The sequence below is a fragment of the Poecile atricapillus genome, chromosome Z (genome assembly GCF_030490865.1).
Source record: "Poecile atricapillus isolate bPoeAtr1 chromosome Z, bPoeAtr1.hap1, whole genome shotgun sequence".
NCBI classification, from domain to species: domain Eukaryota; kingdom Metazoa; phylum Chordata; class Aves; order Passeriformes; family Paridae; genus Poecile; species Poecile atricapillus.
In genome coordinates, this window is record NC_081289.1 from 37,586,617 (window position 1) to 37,610,629 (window position 24,013).

A 24,013-nucleotide genomic window follows, 5' to 3' on the forward strand; every position below is an offset into this window, starting at 1 on the left:
AAGGCCCCAGAAGAATCTAACACTATCACTGAGCTTCTCCCTCTTTTATACTGTCTGTATTTGAATTTAATATCTGTAAACCCAGACAGTTTGAGATGAATCAAGACAAGTTCCCTTTTGATTTCAAGTAAGCCAATTACATTCTTTTTATTATAACACAAGAATGTCTCTGACCTCCTAAAGCGTCTCTTCCAGAGAGCGAGTGAAGAAAGAGAATACTCAACAAAGGTATATAGTGGGATTGTCAGCACTTTGAGTATGAAATGTGAGAAAAGAAATGCATAATTCTAATGAAATAAAAACAGTACCCTTACAGGTCTACTTGAATCATATTTAGAATCATTTTAGCATCTTCAATTTCAAGATGAAAAAAACCTAATTAACTGCTGAAGAATTTTAAAGCAGGCTTGCTTATTCTCAAACTTCAGAACCTCTGTTTTGTTCTCTGTCTCAGTAGGAAATTCAGGCAGGACAGATGCTGCACTTACAATGTTAAACAGGCATTCAACGATCTCTGTTTACTGCATAAACTCTTCACAAAACCTGAAAATTAAAACCTCCTTAGATTTAACATTTTAAAGTTTTAATTGGGTGTAAGAAGATGTAAGAACTTGAGCAGATGTAAACAGCATGAAGAAAACATAGTGTTCCAATATAACTTGCAGCTAAATAAAGGAAATCTCACATTTTAAAATTTGTCTGACACTCTGACAGAATCACTCTGACAGCTTCTCCATAGGGATAATGATGCTTTCTTTTGCAAAGCACTGTGCTCTCTGCAAAGCTGTAAAAGAACTAAGTGTTATTACCAGTGATGGGAAAGGCCTATTAGATCATCTGTCCATTGCTCATGTAACTATAACAGAAAATAACAGTGATTTGCTGCTGTAATTTGACAGTGACTTTTGTAAAAATGTCCTTTCCTCTTAGATCCGTGCAAGTTTCAGTTCCAGAGAGTCAGTAAGCTGGGTGGCTCACTAACTTTGTCACAGTCTCTAACTTCTGTGAAGTGTACCAAGGTATTAAATACATGTGTTTTGGGCCCACTTTTCCACCTCCTTCCTTCACCTTTTACTTTTGGATAAGGAAGGAAAGAACAATCCTCATGAAAAGCCCAGTCAAGGTTCACAGAACTGCTTTTTCACTCTCCAGCTTGGGGTTGTGCACCATGTAGGAGTGATGCTGGTGTTTTCCAGCAGACCTCCCATTCAGAAGGCTTGTATAAAATACACCCAGCATCACCCAGTGTGGTATGACCTTGCATCCATCATGTAATCTAACCATGGTGGATGCCTGGTCAGATAATGCAGAGTCTCATGGGATGGCATTTGTGAAAGATCTGCAGAACTCTTGGTGGTGGATACTGTCAGGTCAACAAAGATCCTCCTCCTTACGATATAACACTCTGATTCTCCACTGCTTTCAAGGGAAAGAATTGTTTCTGCTCTACCTTATATTCTCTAAAATTTCTTGGCATATTTGCTACAACAGGTTTTCAATTTAAGTGCCAATATAACAAAATGTCTGGAGGGAAATCAGCAGAAGTATTCAGAAGATGACTCTCAGTATGATTCACACCGCTGTGAGCAAAGAAGAGGTCTGTCTGGCCTTCTGTACTGGAGTGATAACAGATATTGGATGCAGTGTGTACTCAGATAAAGTTAATAGCAATGACATCTGGTAGATGACAGAGAGGAACAAACTCCTGTGATCTGCTTTTTAACACTGTGCCCAAACCATTATATGTCAGACTTGGTAAAAGTGAATAACCTTTCAATATCTACCACTCCTCCCTCCCACACTCTCTGTCAAATGAGACTGAAGGACTACTAGACACAAGGACAGCAGATCTAAAAGGAGTCAAGGAAAAAGGATTCAAGGTATGCAGCTCATTAGAAGCGGCCTCCTCAATATTTAGCAGTCATTGCACATTCCCAAAGCTCTCTTAGAGTCATCAAAAATGCTCACACAAAGGGTTCACACAAAGTACCCTCAAAGTACTTCGCAAACATAAATATATTAATAAGACCTTTCCCAGAAGAGAATGCAGTGTCAGAGAGATGCTATTCAAATGGCTAGGCTGTGAGAGATAGAGCTTACATTATTTCATTAAACCTTCATCCTCTGTCTTCAATTTTAAGCCCATTTAGAAAAAAGGACAGATTGTCCAGTGGAGCTTTATGAGCAAAAAGAAAAGTAACTGCTTGTAAAATTGTTTTGACCTCTATGATTGCAGTGGTAATTAAATTGCAATTCTGTCATGTGCATCAACTGAATTTGACATAAAGTAAAACCGAGATTTTTATATTCACTTTGACTGATGCCACCTAGATAGTTCTTTTAAAGAGACTGCTGACAACTGCCACTGATTCACTTTGGTGTACATCTTGTCTAGGGGTCATAATTAAAACATTAAGGATACTTTGGCAACTTAATTTCAAACCTTTAGAATTATAATTAGCACTCTGTTGCTGAGATCTGAGGAACTTGCCTAAGTATTGTAAGGGCAAGAAAGGAAATAAAGCCTGTCATTCTTCAAATATTGAAAATTGCATGCAAATGTGCTTTTCAAGGAAAAGTTCATTACACAATTATAACACGTGTAGTAATCTGCAAAAGATATTTTGTTAGCAATAGAATTACATTTGTCATAAACTTTTTTATGAAATCCAGTTGCTCAGGTTTTAGTTTGTTATTTTAGTAAGCCAGACCACCATATCATGCTCATGATCATTACCAAGAGACAAATATGTATCTACTGCTACACGTCTGATATAGATAAACCATGTTAGCCTTCATACACACAGTGCTGTCTTTGCTAATTCTGAAACCAAGGTACTTCATGGTTGCAGCTGTATCTGCTGTGAATTCTGCAACATCTGCTGCGTCAGATGACAATCAGTTTATGCAGATAAAAGCTGTCCCATCCCTACTTATTACCATTTAAAATACACTAGAATCTGCTTGGACTCTTTGCTGTGGAGCAGGGACTGAAACATCAAAGATGGTAAGGTCCTTGAATCAAATATGGAATATGAAACACAACTCCTAAACTGCTGCCAGACGCACCTCTCCTGGTTCTTGGTAGAGATTTCTCTTCCAAATTGGGCCAAGCAATTATTTGAATCTGGCTCAACATATATATGACAGAAGTAGAGATTCCATAATGGAGCAGAAGTAAGTTTGGATTAAATACACTTGGTAAGGAATAAGTGGTTTTTGTAGGATTACTTTTTGTTTGTACAATGAGCTTATGAGCTGTTACAAACCAGATATACATAGTATATAGAAAGCTAAGGTTAAAACGTCTCCATATACCCCAAATTATGTTATTTTTCCATATTGATTAGATACCTTGCATGCTGGAGCATTGAGATGCAAAAATAAAACATGAGATCTCCTGCAGTATGAAAATATTTAAGGAGCTGGTGTAAGCACATTTTTCCATGATGCTTTCATATCATCATATTGCCTAGCTCCTTATAAATAAAATGGCCATGCTTTGGTGGCAACTTCAAAAAGGTTCCATCAAAAAAGAATAAAAATAACAGTTTTTTTCTGCATAACAGTACCTGAAATTTAAAACCTAGATTTCATCTCTACAGCAAACTATTCAAAGCTCTTGCAATACTCATTAAATGTCCAAATACTTCCAGAATTATTTATTTTATCTACCTCCTTCTTTTTTAATAAATAGTATTTTCCAAATCAGAATGCATTTCTGGAAGTAGCTCACATGCTCAATATCTGTTTCAAGCAAGGTTTAATCATATAGTATTAGCAGGGTATGAATTTTATTAAAGCAACCAAGTGACTGCATCAGGTCTTAGTGGGAATGGTAGCTAGAACACTTAAGAAGCAACTTTCTATGCAATAAGGCAGATGAAACCCTAATCTGTAACATGTTATCTGTAAGATGCATACATGGGTATCATTGTTTATTTTCTAAAAGATTAAACTTATACTACAAAGGCAAAAGTGGCAATTCCTTTTTGAATAGTGTTTGGCTTATTTTATGTGTTTCATAACAGAAACGCATGAAACAATTTGAAATCACACATAGTAGTGTAATAGAAGACCAATTTGTTACTTGATAAAATTTGGAAGGATTAATACACTCAGATTTCCCATTTTCAGCTTTCTAGCATGCTGAGCGCTTAAAAGAACAGGTCCCTTGAACTACAAACTTCCTTTATCTCTTTTTTTCATTTTCATATTTAACTCTTAAGAGTGGAAGAAAAATGCCCTACATAGCAGGGCACTGATGTCACCTGAAGAAAGAGAGCCCTGCAAATACTGCCACTATGAAACAATGACGTGCAGAACAATCTCAGTGTAGCAGTGGCTTTCAAATCAGCAAGAAGTTGAAGAAAGCCATCTGAAAATACAGTCTTTAAAATGAACACTGAAAAAGGCAAGACTGAAATGTACCATTTTTGAAAATCTGGGAAGGCTGCATTGGCTCTGCATTTGCTGCTGTTTTCACCACTTTTAGTCTAAATCAATACTCAGGTTTTCATCACTCGTAGAAGGAAAGATTTCATTTAGAGATTGTCCCTTTAATTACAGAAACTAAGATTTGAATCCAAAGAACTTTATTAGCTAAATTAGATGAAACTCAGAATTAGAGAATTAGAAATTAGAGAAACTCAGACTCACGATTACTTCTCCTCCCACCAGAGAATTAAAGCAAGCTATTCACTCTGAGTGGGCAAGTATTGTCTATAAATCAAAAGGAAAAATAATGTAAAAAATGAGTACAAAATGATCTTACAATAAGCAAAAAGTTGGATGTATCAGCGTGAACAATCTCACAGGATGCGCAATCTGGTGATGAAATATTTCTAAGAAGTGTTTTGCGTACATGTAGCATTATACCCAATAAATAATTAATCCAAGGGATGTTAACAATGAGAGGAAAATAAAAAAGGTGATAAATATTTGAGTAAGATGTGATTTCAAGTTTTCTGTAAAATTCATAATTCTAATCAAAAGGTATTATTGCATAACAGTTCAATAAAACTAAGATATTTAAATGAAATCCTACCATTATCATCATGCACAATAAGATATCTTGAGATAAAAACTCTGAGAACCACCAAGAAATCTAAGTGCATACCACTTATAATGCAAATGCAAATTCTATGTACCCAAAATGCAGCAATTCAAGAAAATGTCAAACTCACAAAAACATTTTTAATATGTTGTATAAAGTATCAAAAAGATTGACTGAATTAGCAGAGGAGAATGTTGCATTCAGTGAGTACTGGAAAAGATGCTTATCAAAAATTTATCAGGCAAAGTAAGTCTGAGAAATGCTGATAACAGATTGGAGCTGTCTTGGCAAAAAAATAGAAGTTGCTAGTTTGTCTGTTTCTCTAGGTGAGGATAAAAGTCTTCTGGGAGGAAAAAAAGTCTGATTTTTCTTACCTCTTCTTTCTCTGCACTTTGCAAGTCCCTCCACTCCTCAGTGACATGACCGAAGTCCACCGTGTTCATTGCAACTTTATATTCCCCAATGATATCATGTTTGGAGAAACGATCAAAGTCATAAACTGCCATCACTAAAGTTTTTCCACCCAGCTCAGAGTATGGCACCTGCAAAGACAAGAAAATGACAAACTCTTCATCTGAGACAATAAAGATTGGTCCACTACAATGCAAATCTATTTCTTTGGTTTATCAGCTGTCATCTTGGGTAAATTGAACTGCAGAGAAAATTATGAGGTGTATTTGTTTCAGAGTCACCAGGTGCAGTATTTCTTGAGACAAGGCTCTGGCACTCAATAGAACAATGTGGCAGCTCGCTCATCACTCCTGGGTTTTTCTCATTCTACTTCAAATCATTTTGTGGGTGATGAAACTGAAACAAGAAGCCAAATTACTTGCACTGAAGACACATGAACTTTTCACACAATGGTGTTTTTTCCTCAATAAATCACCTGTCATCACTCAGAGATGGCTAGCTCCCAGACTGATGAAAAAACTAGCACTGGCTTACTATATATGACACAAAGTAATTAGACACTGGATAGGTCTCTTACAGTACCAATACCTATTACTTACCAAGGCATATTTTTCATGCATACACCTTTCACATCTTAGACACTAAGGTGCTTCTTAAGTCACAATGCATAACTAGAAATCGTGGTGGCAGAAGGCCAAGTTCTGACTAATTCTCCCTCTGTTCTAATGTGTTCAGACAGATGCTGTGGTTTGGGTGTTTATGAGCCACATTTTTAATATTCAGTTGGAGACATGCAGCTCAGGTAAGCTACACCTGAGTGGCTGTCTGAAAAGGTCCGATTTAGGAATTGTTTGGATTTATGTGAACACTTGGTCAATCAAAATATTCTGCAAGTATAAATGGTTTCCATGGGATTCAATAAATACTTCTTTATTAATTAGAAAGTGAAAGCATGGCATTACCATTGGCCTTGTTAACCTCTATGTTATTGTCTGCTTAAACCCTAGGAATATTATCTTTTGTTACTGTTCGGCTTCCACTTGCTTCTTAAAATACTAATAAGTAGTAATTTTTCCTTTACATAACATCTTATATAACATCTTATCAAGTTGAGAGCCAGATCTAGCTTCCATTACCGAATCAAATCTTTTCAGTGGTACATGGCTGTGTACCTTAGTAAATACTGCAGCAAAACCTATTTTTCATTCTCTAAATTATCTGTAGCTTCCAAAATGCTAGAAAGGACAAATGTATGCGAAAGGAAAAATTCTAAATAATGCTAGTTTTATTTTTACACAGCCTCAAAAACAGGAGAAGAAAAATGTTCTAGTTTATTTCTTAGTTTCCAATACCACTTAATGGATCCTGGTAACTTGGAATACAAAGACTAGATTCATCATTATTTACTTTTCTGTACTTGACCTCAGTAAAGCTCATTTTAGCTACCTCTCTTCCTAAATGTTTCCTTCATTTATTACTTTTAATGTAGCCTCAGTCTCCAGCTTTGTTCTGGACTGTCAAGGATGGCCTCAGCTCTTGTGAAGAGTTGCTCCTTCCCCCTGCTTTGTGCTCAAACATAATCAGTCTGTTGATATAAAGCAAATGAGACCTCAGTAAAAGGACACGTATACAGGAGCATTTTTCTGGCACAGACGTGTCACTCTAGACACGAACCCTGTTCCCACTTTGGATCTGTGGAGGAACACCTCCCTCTGCCAGGCCGGTTAGTGCCGCTAGGATTTCTCGGTTCCTTTTGGCACTGCAGACTGGGTATACAATTCAGACAGCTGCAGTCTGACAAACACTTGCACCCTGGAACAGCACCGTGGATGTCCAGGAGGAAGAAATGAAAAAGGGAAGGACTGAGGTTCAGGGCTCAAGATGCAATACAGCAGAAACACAAGTCAGCTCATTCCCATGAGCCGTACTTTGGGAGGAAGGCAGGCAGCTCACAGCTGTGCCCTGCGAGAAGGCAACAGCATGGGCCTGGGCTGCCTGGTGGGCAGCACTGCCAGACAGATGGGAAGGATGCCAAGAGAAGCTGTGCACCACCTGAAGTGGGTCACAGGAGCAAAGCTCTGCACAAGTAAATGAGATACTGTCAACAGTTCCCACAGAAGCTGCTATTATAGTTGCAGTTCCAGTTAAATGGTCACTGTAGTCCTCAGAACAATGACAGTACTTGGCATGCTCTGCTGGTTTTCTCTCAAGTGCAGACCACAGACCACAGGGGATGATCAGTACCATATTGAGATGCACCTAAACACTCTGTCAAGTCTGGCATGAAAAACAAACTATTTTCTGGAGCATAAAATTCAAATATTAAAGATGTGACTTACAACAAGTGGACATTATAGTCCAGAAGTGGCTGATCTGATTTATAACTTGTGTCTTCATCTTAGATGACAGCATTATTTGTTCCTTCTTTGTTTTTGTGAGCTGCATGGGAATATGTAATTTAGAACTCTGTTTTCTTTTAAATACTCTCTTAGGAAAGCTCGAGAAAGAAATAACTCCCCACAAAAGATTACTTTTATGAACATCTTCAAGGAAAAAATAAGCTTATATATACAGTAGTAGTTGTGGCCTAGAGGGATATCTTTCTCATTGAATGATTGCATAGCCTGAGTCTTTCACTGTTCCTGTTTTCAATCTGTAGCTGTCATTATAAGACTGGGCACAAAGAGAAAGGCCTGAAGTAACAGCAGAGGAATGTATATAAGGAGAAACCCTGTGAAACATGCTGTACAGTATTCCTTTATTCTATTTAACTGGGGTTTGAATTTGGCTACAGTTTTAGAAAAACAATATTAATAGATACTATTGGAATGATGTAAATACTCTAATGTAAGGCTTACCTAAATTTATTTAATTCATATTTTATTAAACCTGTGACACAATTTCTTTTCATACATAAAGTAGCATGGAAAAGAACTGCTATGACAAAGTCTACAAGATGAATCTGCCATATTTGCTTTCACCTATTTACTTCCCTTGAATTTTAACTTGTATTTCAGGAAATGTTAACCTGAATTTCATAAATCAGACTACAAAGATATTTAAAGAAAACACTGGTCTAGTGAAATTTACATTAACATTTGTCAAAGTGTCACTGTTTTCTGAATTTCTTGTATGTTTTATCCAGCCATAAAATATGGATCAGATTGTCATCTATGAGAATAATCAAAGTGCCTAAAATCAAACTGTGCCTTTTAAACCTATCTGACCCTGTATTACAGCAAGATTGAGTATCATGGCTTTCTACAACATGAAAAATAATTTTGCTGCAGTTATCATTTAACTAAGACATCTAAATTCATAGCCAAGCATGAAATACAAAGTGGTTAAATTAAGAAGTATCAATAGTTATCAAAAAACTACCTTGAATGTAAATTGCTCATTGAAAACAGGGTTAAGGGTCTTTCTGTGGACTTTTGTCTCATATTTCTTCTTCTTATCAGGCAGCAGGAAGACTTTCACATAGGGATCAGATGTACCACCCATATCTAATGCAGGCAGCTCAGCTGCTTGAATAATCCCAACCAGAAGCTGAAAAGAGAGAAAAACAGCAGAATGAAATTTCAAATAGATATTTATAAAAATACTGTAACAGAGGAATGCATATGCAAACTCTATTTCTGGTCTAGGAGAAACTATACTTCCCCCACTTCTCCCCCCACTTAAGGAAGGCAAATGAAGCAACACTATTGACTTTAGAAAACCAATTATAGCAGATGCAGACTGTACAAAGGCTGTTTTAAAGCAGAAAAGAGGTTTTCAAAGGGCAGCTGATTACAGCTAAATAGAGACTTCTTCCTTTTAAAGACTGCAATCAAATAACTTTCAATTGCTCTCTCCTCTTGTACATTATTTTTCTATGCTGAGCACCATGAATAGGAATCACATTATTAAACAATCAAGAATGTCTAATTTTGACTACAAAATTTGTATTCTAAACCCCCAACACATAACCTTCCCTCAACCAAACACAAAAGGTGATAAAATCAAACGCAAATCCTCAGGCAGAGCTTTAATGAAAACAAATGAATCTTGCAGTCTTCTATTTACGTTCTCTTGCTATGCACATGAATAGGCCCAGGCAGTAAACTAAGGACAGCATTTTCAAAAAATATCTCATGAAAATGAACCTTTGGTAACTAAATCCTAGTAACAATATGTAATCTCATTGCAAAACAGAAAAATTAGATTTTTAAATCTCTTATACACTTTAAAGATTAGACTGAAGCACAGGTGGAACTTGTAAATGTCTTGGCTGATTTTTATGTGTTATAAATGAAGGTTTATTCTGTGTTATGTTATGTCATGTCATGTCATGTAATGTCATGTCTTCTAGACACCCCAGACTGTATGAGGCCTCATCAGCATAATGGAGCTGAGAAAAAAAAACAACTTTTAATCTTGCTTCATAGATACAAAACTAAAGTAAGCATTGAAGTGATTCTTCAAGGTCATTCTGAAGATATTACGAACTGGAAATGAAATCTGAGAATACTTTCTTCTAAATCAGCGCTTCAATAAGAATATATTTGCTTCCCTCATGGATGAACTGTTTAAAATTGGAAACAGGAACTCTAACAATTGGAGTACAGAAAAATATAGTCAATCTGTGAAAGAAACTTCTAGCTTCTAAGAGATTCCTCAAAGTTGGACTTAAAAGTTGGACAGTTTTAAGTTCACAGTATGGCCTACATGCTTTCCCACATAGGACTCAACCTCCAGGAAACATTTCCCTTTTGCTGTATGAAACACTTCTCCTTTTGGATCTCATTTCTATTCTAAATGCATAACAGTTCATAAATACATGAATAGGCTCAGGATCTACATCAAGTTTTTCACATCAAAGAGTGAAAAACAAGTCTATGATTTTTAGTTAACAGAGTGGAAAAGCAATTCAATTCCCCTTTACAATTTCTCTCTCTAAAACTGAGGCATAGTGCTTTGAAGAGTTCATTGGTCATCTTGTATTCTTAACTCTGAGCAATATATTAGCCAAATTTTGGGACTGTAGTTTCATGCCATTGCAGTACGTTAACGTAATTGAATCCCCTTTCCTACTGTTTTACATCATCTATCCTTTGACAAATTTCAAGCTGCAACATAGCTTAGAGAAGCAAAACAAAATGGAAATCCACAACTCAGACAATTTATTACCTTAATTAAATACAATACAGACTTACAGATTTGTGGCTCTTCCATCCTATTTTCCTTTGCAAAATATGGTTCATAAAATCAACATTCCCTTTAATAAAATTCACACTGAAAATATTTTTTCATAGTATAAGGAAACTGAAATCCATTTTTCAGAATTCATTTGCAGCTTTTCCTTTTCTCCTCTTTAAATCTTCTGCTTGTGAAGGGTCTACATGATTTCATACTGATTTCAAGGGGGATCAGTGTGACTCATCACATGGTCAGGCAGCTTGCTCTGGGAGCTGAGGAAAAGCTCCTTTAACAACAACTTCTTGAAAGGCTTATGAACCCTTTTTAGCTCTTGCATTGGAAAACAAGCACCGTTAATCAGAAGACTGTTGAAAATTCAGGCAAATACTACTTATTATGCAGGTCATAGCTGTGTATAAATACCTTCCTGCTAACAGAGAATTTTTTTTAAATTTCCCTTAATTTCATTAAGGGATTTACCTTCAGTAGTCATTTCTTTCCTTAAACAGAAAAGAATTATGTGATTTTGACTGAAATCGTCAAAAAAATAAATGCAGGATATGTGTTCTCAAGTTTACTGGAACATGCATAGTAGAAGTGAAGAACTCAGATGAGTTGTATGTGTTGGGCCAAAATTAAGCACAGTGAATTTTAATGTGAGGCTGTGAATTGGTTTAATTGACAAACTGATCCCTGGCAAAGAGACCAGGGAGGGGAATAAAATATGTGCTAGTTCAGCATGTGGCCAGACCTGTTAAGTTGGTCAATTCTAGGTCTACACATTATAGTGTCTATTAATTCTGAAAACTTGGTAAGTATGCCAAAGTTTAGTCTTACCAGCTTCAGAGCAGAGTACTGAAGGAGTACGAGTCCTTACAGTCTTGTTTTTCTGGTCTGCTTTTTGGGGTGCAGATCTTTTTATTTGAACTTGTATTCGAGACTAGAATTTTAGGAAGTGTACTCTCATGGAGAGCAACAGAACCCGATGCAGCTACTGCAAAAGCCCACACTTGATGAAGTGAGAGAAATAAATTTTACCAACCTTCTAAAAGACCCAGTGAATCAACTTGCCTTTACGTCCCTCTATTTTCCCTCCCATTTCTGTCTGCTTACATTTTAAATACTTGAAGGCTGAAGCTACATTTTAGTGACTGCATGAAAACCCTGTAATTTACATGGATTGACATTGGTTGGTGATGCTTTAATTTAAGTTGTTAATAGTCATTAGATAAAACTGAATCTTCAGTTTTTGATTAAAGGTGTAATATAAAGTCCAAGTGCATTCAGTACCAATTTAGTAGTACCTCTGTAATGAATTTTTTGTCTTATTTTCTCCCTTTACTCCATGAGAGTAGTAAGGATTTCAGAAATATCTACTTTAACTAAATGTATTCATTCTCCACTTGCACACACAGAAACGAAATGTCACAGGTTGGTTGTTTCAAACCTGATTGTTCTGGAAGTCATAATCCAAAGAATATTGTATTTTCCCTAGCTTCTCAACTTCTTTAGCTTCTTCCTTCTCTTCCCCATCAGTCAGCCCAGTCTCAGCATCATCATCCTTAAGAGCCTAGAAAGAAGAAATGTAAAATTCATAAATGAGGCAAACCGTTAAGTAGCAGTTTAAAATAGACATGATCCTCAAATCTATTTTAGAGCAATTAAAAGCAAGCATAACAGCAGAAATTCAAATATGCAGTTTTCATATATATCTCTACTTTCTGAGTTGCTCAGTAAGATGTTATAAATCAGCAAGCAAGCAATGGAAGTAGGAAGAAAGCTCCTTGGACTATAACAAGCACAAATTGTTATAAAACCTGAAAGTAGAAACAAAATATCATCTTGATGTGAAAAAATAGTTCTTCTGGGATCAGACTGGCTCTTAAAGAAGCACAAGGAGGCAAACATGCTATTAAATAAGCAAAGTCACGCATTCATTCAACTTAAGAATCTTGGCAATGTCAAACCTGGTTGTACATGCTGTGCATTGTTTACATTCGGCAAAACATTTCTGTAGGACTACTGTGATAAAGAGCATGTGCTGTGGATGAGCTCTCTCTACAATCATATGCCAAACATTTTTCATGTTTTTTAGAATGAATATGGAAGCAAAGTTTCCACCATGCCATTAGCAAATGCATGTTCTTCCTTTTCCCTCCCTCCCGAGACCAATTTCCTTTTTATTCATTCTCGCAATAAAGCTTGGCTGAACCAAATTGATTGCAAGTTGATTTTAGTTTGCTTAGAAAGAAACACAAAAATAAAGAAATACAGAACTGGTCGCAAGCTATGTCTATTGCATAAAACCTTTTTTTTAAAGGACACAGCAGTTAGATTTTATACATAATTAAAAGTACTAAAATACTAAATTATATATAAATATATATATACATATTTTTAATACATAATTAAAATACTAAATTATGTATTTTTTTTCCTGTACCAGAAAGCAGAAGTATTTTTACTGTGTAAAAGGTAATTCATACAATTATTAAACCATATGAACCATAATGAACTATGTAGATCTTATTCCAGCAGATTCTTTTCTGCATAAGAAGTGAAAAATAGACAAAAGTGATGAGGCAAGTAGTGAAAAATTGTGGAAAATGTGGAAGTAAAGTTGAGAGTGTGAAAAGAAAGAATCAATACTGAACATTCATCCAGAATTGTTATTTGCATGTTACAGCAAACAGTATACTTGTCTGTTAGAGCCCTATCTGAATGAAGGTTCTTTCTATATGAAGCTTCTGCTTCCACAGACAGACAAAGTGCCAGAACAAGACGTATTCTTTGTTGCAATGTAATTTTTCTGCACTTGTAGTTTTTTTGTGTTGTAGGAAACCTACAGCATTTCTTAACAATAGGTTGCTGCTGGAGCTCTCTGAAAAGGCAGCAAGGCTTGAGAGTAGCTATATACACAGATGACAGTAGTTTGGGAAAGATGAAACATGAAAGCATTAACATTCTCACTCAGCCTTGAACACAGTGAGGGCCACACAACAGTTGTGTGGGTTTGGAAAGAAGGAAGATTCATCTCTGAAGTAGAAAATGTTCTCCTCCAGAAGCCAGATCTAAATTCAAAAGGTCAGACTCAAAACTGTATGATACTCAGCAATTACTTCTCTACTTTTGAAATTAGCTAGAAATCCTGTTGGCATAGCTCAAATGAAACCAATCCAACAGCTTTGATTTTTGCGAGCTGAGAATCCGGGTCTCAGGTAAATATCTGAATGTTAGTGAATGATGGACTCTCTGCTAGAAACATAAATTACATTGTACCTGGATGAGATTGGTGGGAAAGGTCAGTGACGGATAGAATCACCTGTGAGACTGGAAGAGTAGTATTTTTTAAAACAAACTATTTCTATTTGGAAAGGCTGAACTGCCTGAAATGAAATTTGGTTTGATACATTTTATCACTGAGCTCTTAGTAAGTTCCTGACTATAGCTCAACATTTTTGTTAGTACAAGAAGTGTGACACTTGAAAACTGACAGGCTCTCTGGCAGACTGTACATGGGATTTTCAGGATATGGAGTGATGTGGTTATGCCAAATACTCTTGCTTCTGGTAATAAAAATAAGCTTAAGGTTTTGTGATCATAAAAAGAGATGTGACTCAATCCATCTGAAGCAACCAGGTTTATTTGAGCCTGGAGACAACAGGAAACAGTAAGTCAGAGTGGGATGTTAACTCCAACATCCACTGCTCTGAATCATCCCAGTATGGTACTAAAGGAGGACTCCATGATAAAAGCATGATATACAGCTCCAGTACATTAGTGTTTCTAGGACAAATACTGGACTTTCTGTTTCTCCATCTCCTTTTGACCTGGATTTTCTTTGAGAGGAAATATCCTGTGGCCATTCCCCAAGGAGAAAAGTGAGAATGCAAAAAGAACCTTACACGCTAATTTCCAAGTCAGAGGAATTTGTAAACAGTCCCTCAAGGCAATAGTTTCTTCAATCCATACTTTCTCTGGGAAAACTACATTCTCTTCTGCAAAACTGTTCAGTCCAGATGACAGAGCTGTGGGTAGCTCAATGTGAAAAAAGTTCTTACTGTGACTACAGAAAGTGTAATGGGAAGCTAACATCTCTCTTGCAAGGGAGCTTTGACGTGCAGGCAGAAAACACTGTATGGTTAAGAAACTCGTCTCCACAGGTTACGAGAAACCTACTGGAAAGGTGAAAGCTATTTCCATGAGAGATGGAAAACATTCTACATGACTGACATCAGCTGAGGAGCTACATGATTCTTCTTGACCTTGACTCAGAACAGTGAAGCACTAAGAAAAAACACTAAGAAAGAAATAATGTTTGGATATGGACAAGTTTGTGGCACTGGGGGGAGGAAAAAAAGACAAATTATTATCTCTACAGCAGTCTGTAAATAATAGTGTTTACTGTTAAGAGAGGAATTTGCTTTCAAACTAGAGGCTAATGCTTCAGGAAGAAGCTGAGTCAAAAGAGGCACCAGTTTCTCACGTTTGATTTAGCTGCTGAGTTCCAAAGAGGAAGAAGAATTGGTTTCCTTCAAAGTACTTGAAACACCCCAGAGAGATTTTAATTTTGCATTGAGATTCTATGAAAGATCAATATTTAATGGAATATTACTACATACATACAATTTACAGCATACTGCATCACACTGTATTGAATCTTACTGTTGCATTGCTACAATCAATTAAAGTAAGTAGCTATATTTTATTTGTTTTATAAACAATAAAATATTTTTAATTATAAGCAAGCTTCTTCATCAAGCCTTTTCAACTGATAAACTGTATTGAGAAAGACTGGATTTAGATGCAAAGAATTCAGAATGTAGGCCTTGTCTTCTCTAACATTTTCTTTAACCTCATGACATTTTATATGTTTTATATGTTTTTTCTGTGAAATATCCAACATGGAAATGCATAATTGCGTTGTGCTGGAGACTGGATTTATCTTTTCTAGTTTGAGGTGACCATGAATTTTACTCAAGCAGTTTCTTCATTTCTACATTACAGATGCAGAAACATGCAACAGTGAAATGTCTACGCCCTCTCAAATGTGTACAGGTATCTGAAAAATAGGTTTATATGTAAGCAGGTGTAGGAATGCACCAAGAAAGTGTTAATCCAGTACAAACATTTCAAGGTGATACATCTGTGTCTACTGAAATCAGAACCACTACTGTGCAGTAGTAATTCTTACAACAAAAAGGGCTAAATTACAGCAATTTGAGATCCACTGTTCAATCTGCTGGTTGCATCTTCACTTCCATAGCGTTATTAAGGGTGGTTTTGCAGCCTCCTCTTTTCTTCTGAGTTGTTAAAGAAAATGCTTAATTTTCAATTCTTTTGAAACTCCACACCCTGTAGTGGGTTTTTACACTTCCTGGGTTTTTTTCTCCCTCTCATTCCCCTAGCTGACAAAAGCCTCTCTCCAGAGAGACTGCGTCCTGACAGTGCAAACATCCCTTGCTTTCAGCTCAGTTCCACTGAAAGCCCCGCACCTTGCCACTGGCTTTGCCCCACTATCAACCACAAACCACAAAAGAGATTCTGGGGCTTAAAACAACTTTACTTTAATCCTTCCCCAAACTATGTGTAGAAAATGAGAGAGCCTGCAAGGGCAGTTGCTCTGCTGGCTGCCTCCAGATTCCACATGTGCAGAAGCTTCAGGAAAGCAAAGTGATGGCCGACTCAGGTAACAAAGCTGCTGGGGGAGCAAGGGTACTTGCCTCTGTACTGAGAGGCAGAGGTCACAGTCGCGACTGAGTCACGTCCTGTTAATGACTAGTTTATGTTGCAAACCATTTAAAATGCAAAGTGTCTTTCACTTTTGTATATAAAGAAATGCTTTCATTAAAAGAATTTTTAGGGTTCCTCCTGTTCATGGGGTGGCCTGCAGCCTCACTTTTAAGGAAACAAGTTACCATTAAGAAAGGAAGAGAGACATTGGGGAGCAAAACAAAACACTGACTGCAGCCTCTAACTGTTTGCTGCATGGTGCATGCTGCTGTCCTGATTACCAAATCCACCTGCCCTTCCATCATTTCTTTTGGAATGGTGAAGAAAATATTGTTTCAGTGTTTGAATGATGCCCAGTCTTTAGGCTTGTGCAATGCCTGGTGAGCTGAAAAAAGAAAACAGGAAGATTTTGTAGAAGGAATGTTCTGTGCCATGTCCAACAATGAATTTATTGGAAAGGCAATTTTTCCTCCACAACTAGAAATGACTGCTTTTCTGCTAATGGTGGTGCACCTCTTATCAATGTCTTTCCCATTCAAGAACACAATAATATTGATCTGGCCAATTTTTATCCCAAGGGAAAACAAAAGCTTTTAAAAATTTCTGTCTGGTTCCCTGTCACAAAGCAGACAAGCCTGCAATTGTAACATGCTCTCTATCAGAGTCCCTCAGAAGGAAAGGCAACATTTCATTCATTCAGCATCTGCTTTCTCTCCATGAATTAATTTAAAGAGCATGTTGCGCCTGGGTTTCCAGTGGCTGCGCCAGGCTTTGGTCATTGTGCAATCTACTTTGCCATTACTGCTGTAAGAATGTTGGCCTCACATACCAGCAGTGGGCCACACTGATGCACACAATGAGAAAAACCCTGCTGGGTTCAGCATGCAACGCCTTGACTTGCTTGATTACTTCCTTGCTTGTTATCCAGCTTTTAAATGGTCTTGGGTTATTCAAAAGGTTTTCTTTCTTTAGGAGCTCTATGACATGAGGTCATCATATTCAGTTTAAGAGCTTGCTGAATTGTCTAGGTGCTAAAATACCAACTTAATCTGGTGCAACAGAAAAGTACAGAAGGTGTTCAGTGCAGGTGTTCAGTGTAAAATATGAATATATTAATTTAAGTTGGAGTTGTTAAGCTCACAAATCAACCTGGTTTTGAAGTTTTATAAACACCTATAGCTAGTGTTTATAGGCTGAAAAAAGATGAAGCTGGTCTCAACCTGGGAGCCTATTTTAGAAGTTCATCCTGTGGGTCAGGGCTGTGCTTTGAAAGCAGGGCCCATGTATACCAACTAAAAGCAGCAGGCACTCCTGCGAGCACGCTGCTGTGCTCTGCCCCCACCTGCCATATGGCAGGCAGCGCTTGCTTGCACTGAGCAGCAGGCTGTGAGTGGGAGGCAGCCTTAGGCTGCTTGGCCAGTGCATGCTGCTCCATCAATTGTTCTTCATCTTCCCCAGATGAATGGCAGTGGGCCAGATGGAAGCACGCTTTGGGACAGAGCTGGCTCCTTGACCTGGGAGGACCACTCAGAGTACTACATTTATTTCCGTTTGGAAAATCTGTCACACTATATAATTAGGACTACATGTATTTGATAGTGAAAATTAACCTAAATATAACCAGACATGATTTACTGTCTGAGTGTCGCTTTGATCTATGGAGAAAAAGTTGGCACAGACCTATTCTAATGGCTTAGTTCCTTAAAAAGAGATAACCCTCGGATCATCTTCTAAATAGGACTTTATTAAGTACCTAATATTCTCATGTTTGAAGGCTATTTGCTATTCATATTTATTATTTATCAATTTTTTAAAAATAAATACCCTTGCTTGAAAAGAAAGCAATATCCCCAAATATTTAGTTTTTATTTTAATTTTTAAAAAATGTACACCTCATTAATATGAACGGCTGTTCCTGTTGTAGATTATGCATACCCAGTAACTTCAGACATAGCGTAGGAGTTTAGCTCTCCCTGCTGTCTGTCGCTATAGGTAAATGTCTTGAGAGTCTGATTCAAGTCACTTAATTTAAGGACTAATTTCATACTTCCTAAATGCCACTCCATTAGGAACTTGCAGACTCTGGTCTTGAATAAAGAATTCAGAATTTGGTCTGGTAATCAAGAAAATGAAAAAAAAAAAATCCTTGGAAATGGAAGCTTACAGTGGTAAGACCTTTAACGTAGAAAATGAGATATGTAAAAGAATGAGTAGGATCTGCATCTTTGTATGACCCTAAAAGTACAGTAGGTTACAACAGAAGTAACAAATTAATTACTTTACAGAAAAAAATAGTTTAACAAAGGAGAAAAACAAACTTTGGAAGTGTGCAAAGCAAACTCCCATTGGGAGTGACTGAGAGGGAGAGACAGGAATGCAAATAAGCCCAGTCTTGTGTCTCACAGCTACTGCTGCCATATTTTTAGGCTTCTAAAGTCTAATATAAATCTAAATTTCAAAAGAGTTTTACAGAAAATCTATTTGCAGAACACAAACACTCATCTATAACATTTTATCTTCATAAACGTTATTCACATCTTTCAGGAAGTTTTATGCACACTGCACAGTTGTCTCCGAGGCAGGTAAAAAAAACAGGACAACTGGTCAAGGCTGAGATTGAATTAATATACAAAAAGGACTCAGTCAATCCACTTTGACTATCACAGTAAACTTACTGGGCTTGTCCTCTAAGACGTCTCATCCCCATTGTTTCTGACTAAGTGTCTCCACTGCAGTGGCTCTGCAGCACATCATCTTTCTGAGCGTGAATTAAGATGTCTCACTGCATTGTGGATAAGCCACAGTGAGCATTTACAGCACCACGGGCTGAAAATGACAACAAATGGGAACTGGCATGCTGACACCAAGGCAGGTAGCACTGTGGAACAAACACACTCACTATTCTCTAGGCATTCAACTGGGAAAACAAACAAGCGTGTAACCAAATACTGCAGAAGAAGAAAAGACCACTGCCAGCAACAGAGCTCCTCTCCCTCAGAAAGATCCTCCTGGATTTTTTTCTGGCAATAAAGGCTTGAGTTGCTTCAAATGAAATCCAGGCTCTCTGCATGTCAGTGTGGATTTTTCTGACTTCATTTGGGCTATTGTTTTCATGCTGCCAAGTCAATGCACTCTACTTTGAAATATTTCAGGGCACCTAACACTAAAAGTCATGGTCCTTCAGTATTTTGTCTACAAGAGGTCAAGGGTGTTCAATGATCAACAGCTGGAATCGTAAAGTGAATCAGTCTAATAAAAAACATTTTATGTTGAAGTTTGGCTGTGTGCAATTGCAGCTGTTACTGTCACATCACTTTATAACACCAGCTATTCAGAGAGGAACATTAATCAGAATATTCTGATTAAGTTAGTACATAACTCAAATGCAAAAGGAAGGCCTATGTAAAGGATAAACAAACATACAGGGAAGTCAGGTGGATGACTCAAGGGCACAGTAAGTCAGTAGTAGAGCCAAGAACATACTACTCATACTCCAGGCTGTACATACACTTAATGCCAAATCTTCTGTTTCATCTAACACACATATCATAAACCAAAAATTCTTCACTTGTTACAGTGTTTTAGCTTGATGCAATAAGAAAGGGCTGAACTATTGAATCTCCTTTTCTACAAATGCTCTGTGACCTAATAAAATGTTCAGACCACAACAATTACTCTCCAAGTAATAGGGCTAAATTTTAGTAAGTTCTCAGTGCTGTTGTTTATGACTGAAATGATTATGTCTATTCCTTTTCTTAGCCCACAGGCTGAGCTTAATAAAGAATTTTGCTGTACCAATGCATTAAATCCAGACATAATAAATCTGAAGCTGTTACACCATCTCTGAAGTAGTCTTCAGGGCCTTTTTTTTTCCCCTCAAAGAAAAAATGTAGTGGGAGCCACCAGGGGCATTTGTAGAGATTCAAAGTTATGAAGATGAAAACCATGATGGGAAGATCTCACAAAAACACTAGGGCCAATTGTCACTATGTTGCACCAGCAGAAATCTGTACTAAGACCACTTAAAACACTTTAGTATGGAACACTAAGAATTTAATTCCTGAGCACTGTACTGAGATGATGTGAGAGCCCACAGCAAGTTTCATGACACAGCAGTCATTTTAGCAACACTTAGAAACTAAGACATTAAAAAAACCCACATTGCTTCTGTCTACTTTTGATGTGGTGACATTTATACAAAAAGGAAATATAATTAGCAAGTTATTTTTATGTGCCGATCAATTTTAAACTTGAGCTTTCTGGTACAGTTTGACTTAATATTTAACTATAGAAGGAATGATAACCTCTTTTCTTCCACCCTCCTCCAGCCTCTCCTCAAATATATATCCAACCAAAAAATACCCAATCAATTTAGTTCAGCCTCTTGATGTGTGTATCAAAGCTACTACATGTCCATCTCTGCTAAGGAGACAGAGCTGTCAGGAGACTACGCATGAGAGCTTAAATCTAGGTGCGTCCAAATAGCAAAATAAACCTACCGCAAGTGACAATCCAGAACAGTCATGAGACACAACATAGACAAGGAGGACATAGGAGGAAGAAATAAAAATTAAAACATCCACACACAAACGTTAGTAAAAAACATGGAGAAATGACCTTTTTACAGTTGTACATTCATTAACAATTTTGCCTTCCCTAGAAGGAATCTAATCCTCCCCGTGGCCCTTGGTAGAGCTGTATACTAGACTTGAAAAAGTAAGCCTTGCTTACAATGGAAATGGGTCTCAAAACTGAAAACCTAACCTTACTTTCAACTCATCTCCCATTCCACCTCAGCTACAGTTTTTGATAATCTTCATATAAAGACAGGTTCTCTTTTGAAATTGTGTTTAGGGAAGTAGGTATTTCAAAGCACAAATATTCCAAAGGAGACAAAAAGTTTATTCCCTTTCTGTAATATCTAGCTTTCATGTGTAACTTTTGAGCTGACTGTCTCTGTGCCAAAAGGATCTTGAACTATGCCAAGTTACATGGCTCTATAATGATTTGGCATGGATGGGCATGAATAAAAGTAGTTCTCAACAAAAAAAATCCAGACTAATATAAAAAATATATTTCCAGGAGCTGTTGCTTTCAGTTTACCAAATGGCACTCTCTTTCAGCTTCATGTGCCTACGGAACTAGGATCCAGCAAGATGCCACGTGACTAGCCTGCTATTATGCACTCTTAGCTGAAAGCAGAAGTAATTAGCACTTGCAGGATCAGGCCTAACAATGACTGAAGTAGGTTTTTCAGTTTTTGACAACATTACTATTGTATGCTGCCCTTTATAATGGCATTAAATTTACATCTTACTCTTCAATTACTTATTTAACATTTTGCTTCCTTGAAGAGCTAAAAGGCATTCTTATTATTCCCCTTTCTGTTTTATGCCAGAGCCTCAAAAGTGCTTCAATTCTCTTAACTGAAATATGCTACATTTAGCATTGCCTTGAGTTCAGCTACGTGTATTAAAACCTGCACTGATAAGTCAAGATTAACTGTTAGAATAAAAAACACGTCATACAGAAAAAATGACAGCCAAAATGTTGCATTAGGAATCAAGCTGGCAAAAGTTATTGAATGCCAAGGAACTAAAATCTGCACACTGTCAGACTGCTAGAAATGAATTTAAGGTGCTAATATAAGAACCTCTTAGCCTGGGTTTGAAATCCCAGACAGTGAGGAGAGGTGGCTGGAGAGTTGGTGATCTGCTTATTAAAGGTCTGACATTTACATCAATTGTGAATCTACCCTCCTTAGGTTTAACTGTGCAAAACAAAACATGCCAGTTAAATCCCAAAATATCCAGGCAAATGTAAGTTTAAATAACTATACCAATTATTTTTAATGGAATCATCTTAAAATACCTATCTGTGCAACGTTTCAAAGTCTCAGCTCTTTTTGTAGACAAAAGATGCAGGATTCAGCTTTTTATCAAATTTTCTCATTAAAAAGATACAAATGGAACTCAATAAAATATGTAATTTTGCATTACAAATACTTATTTTCCAAGAATCCATGGTCATTTATCCAGGTCCTAATGAATATAATTAAAAACACTTAATAATACATTGTAAATACAACAAAGGTCTTACATGATATGGAACAAATTCCACATAAATATCAATCAACAAATTGCACATTATTTATCCTATGACAATGTATTAGGCTTATTATCATTAGCAGGACATAACGAAGTTCTCAAGAAATTTTTCCATCAGCATTATCAAAGCAGTTCTTTCAAATTATTCTGGGTTCAATGGGAGGAGCTAGCTAACAGTAGCCTAGGATAACCCAACAACTGATGATCTGATTTTCCATACATTGAGGGGCAAATATCTCACAATATCTTAGCAATAAAAGCTCAGAACAAAGTCTATACATCAAATACAGGGATTAATTCTAAATCAAAGTGCTTTAAGAGGGGTTCATTTCACATTCATCATAGGGAGAAAAAAAACACCAGCATATCTTCTTCAAGGGAGAATTCCTAATTTCTGCTCTAGTGTTTTTTGAGCTCAGTCTTACTAATCTTTCTAACCTTGGAATCCCTCCATCTCCATTAGTGATTTTGTGTACTGAGGATGCTTTTCTCAGGTATGAATTTGTCTTGTGTTGGTGTTACTCCAATACACCGGTGTGGCACACGAAGCATTGTATCTCCAGGAGGAACCAAGGCTCAAACTGTGCACCAGTGCAGTATTTGAAGTACTCCACTTGCAATGGGGATGTAAGGGTCTCCAGCACTGGCTTTTATCTTCTTGTCTCTGAAACTGAAACTTGAAGTGTCTTGGATAGCTCTACACTTATCCATACTTTTCCTCCCCTTACCTGAGCTCCTTTCTGACTCCTCTCATGTGATCTATTGCAGCTCATCATCAGATTTGTAAGGCTTCCTCACCCACTCTCCCCATGTTGCTCTTCTACTAAACCCTAATTGCCTGCAAAAGCATGCTAACCTGTTCCAGGACTCTTAAGATGGGCTCATGAGCCACACTGGTGGCTGTTCCATCACTGAGCAGTGCCATTTCAGCACTTCTTCTGTATTGGTCCACGTGCTTTAGCTACCGTGCTTTAAGATTCTCTTCTTGTATCCTGTTCCTGACCAGCTGGCCCTAGTTCTTGGGTTCCCAGCTCTGACTTGTATTTCTGATCAACCTGCCCTCAGCTCAGCTTTCTTCTATACTAGATCCCAAATGGTGGAATCATTTTATTCCTCAACATGCTTTTATCCTCTCTTTTTGAGTGGGTAATCCCTCCTGTTGCTGTAGCTCAACTTCCCCAGGAGTCCTGGGAATGCAGACTTGACTAGGCAATATCTGTAAAATTATTTGCTCCTACTTACAAGGGTTTGCAAAGCAATTTCTAAATTTCTTCAATCCTCCTTGAAAAAGCTCTTTGTCTTTTTAGTTTGGGAAATTTCTGAGCTTTGAGGACAAACAGATACTTCATGTTTATTTCGTCATTCTGCTGCTTATTCCCAACAGTTTGCTCCACGAAGGGCAATACTAAAATCCCATGAATAAAAAGCTTTGTTTTCTCTCAGGAAGGTGTTGGTAGAGTCTGTGGCCCTTAGTAGTAAGCCCTGCAACCTCTGCTTCTCTTCCACCAAGCAGATCTGAAGGACA

At 37.2% G+C, this 24,013-nt stretch overlaps 1 protein-coding gene across 1 annotated transcript in view; it reads right to left on the reverse strand.

Annotated features, from left to right (window-relative positions):
- The window catches only part of LOC131573767 (synaptotagmin-1-like), a 333,607-nt gene that overhangs the window by 59,183 nt on the left and 250,411 nt on the right, over positions 1 to 24,013 (reverse strand). The window contains exons 6-8 of the mRNA XM_058827998.1: positions 12,096 to 12,218; positions 8,849 to 9,016; positions 5,431 to 5,598 (exon numbers count right to left, since the gene is read on the reverse strand). Coding sequence (XP_058683981.1) covers positions 5,431 to 5,598; positions 8,849 to 9,016; positions 12,096 to 12,218 — 459 coding nt within the window. The remainder of the gene's footprint in view (positions 1 to 5,430; positions 5,599 to 8,848; positions 9,017 to 12,095; positions 12,219 to 24,013) is intronic.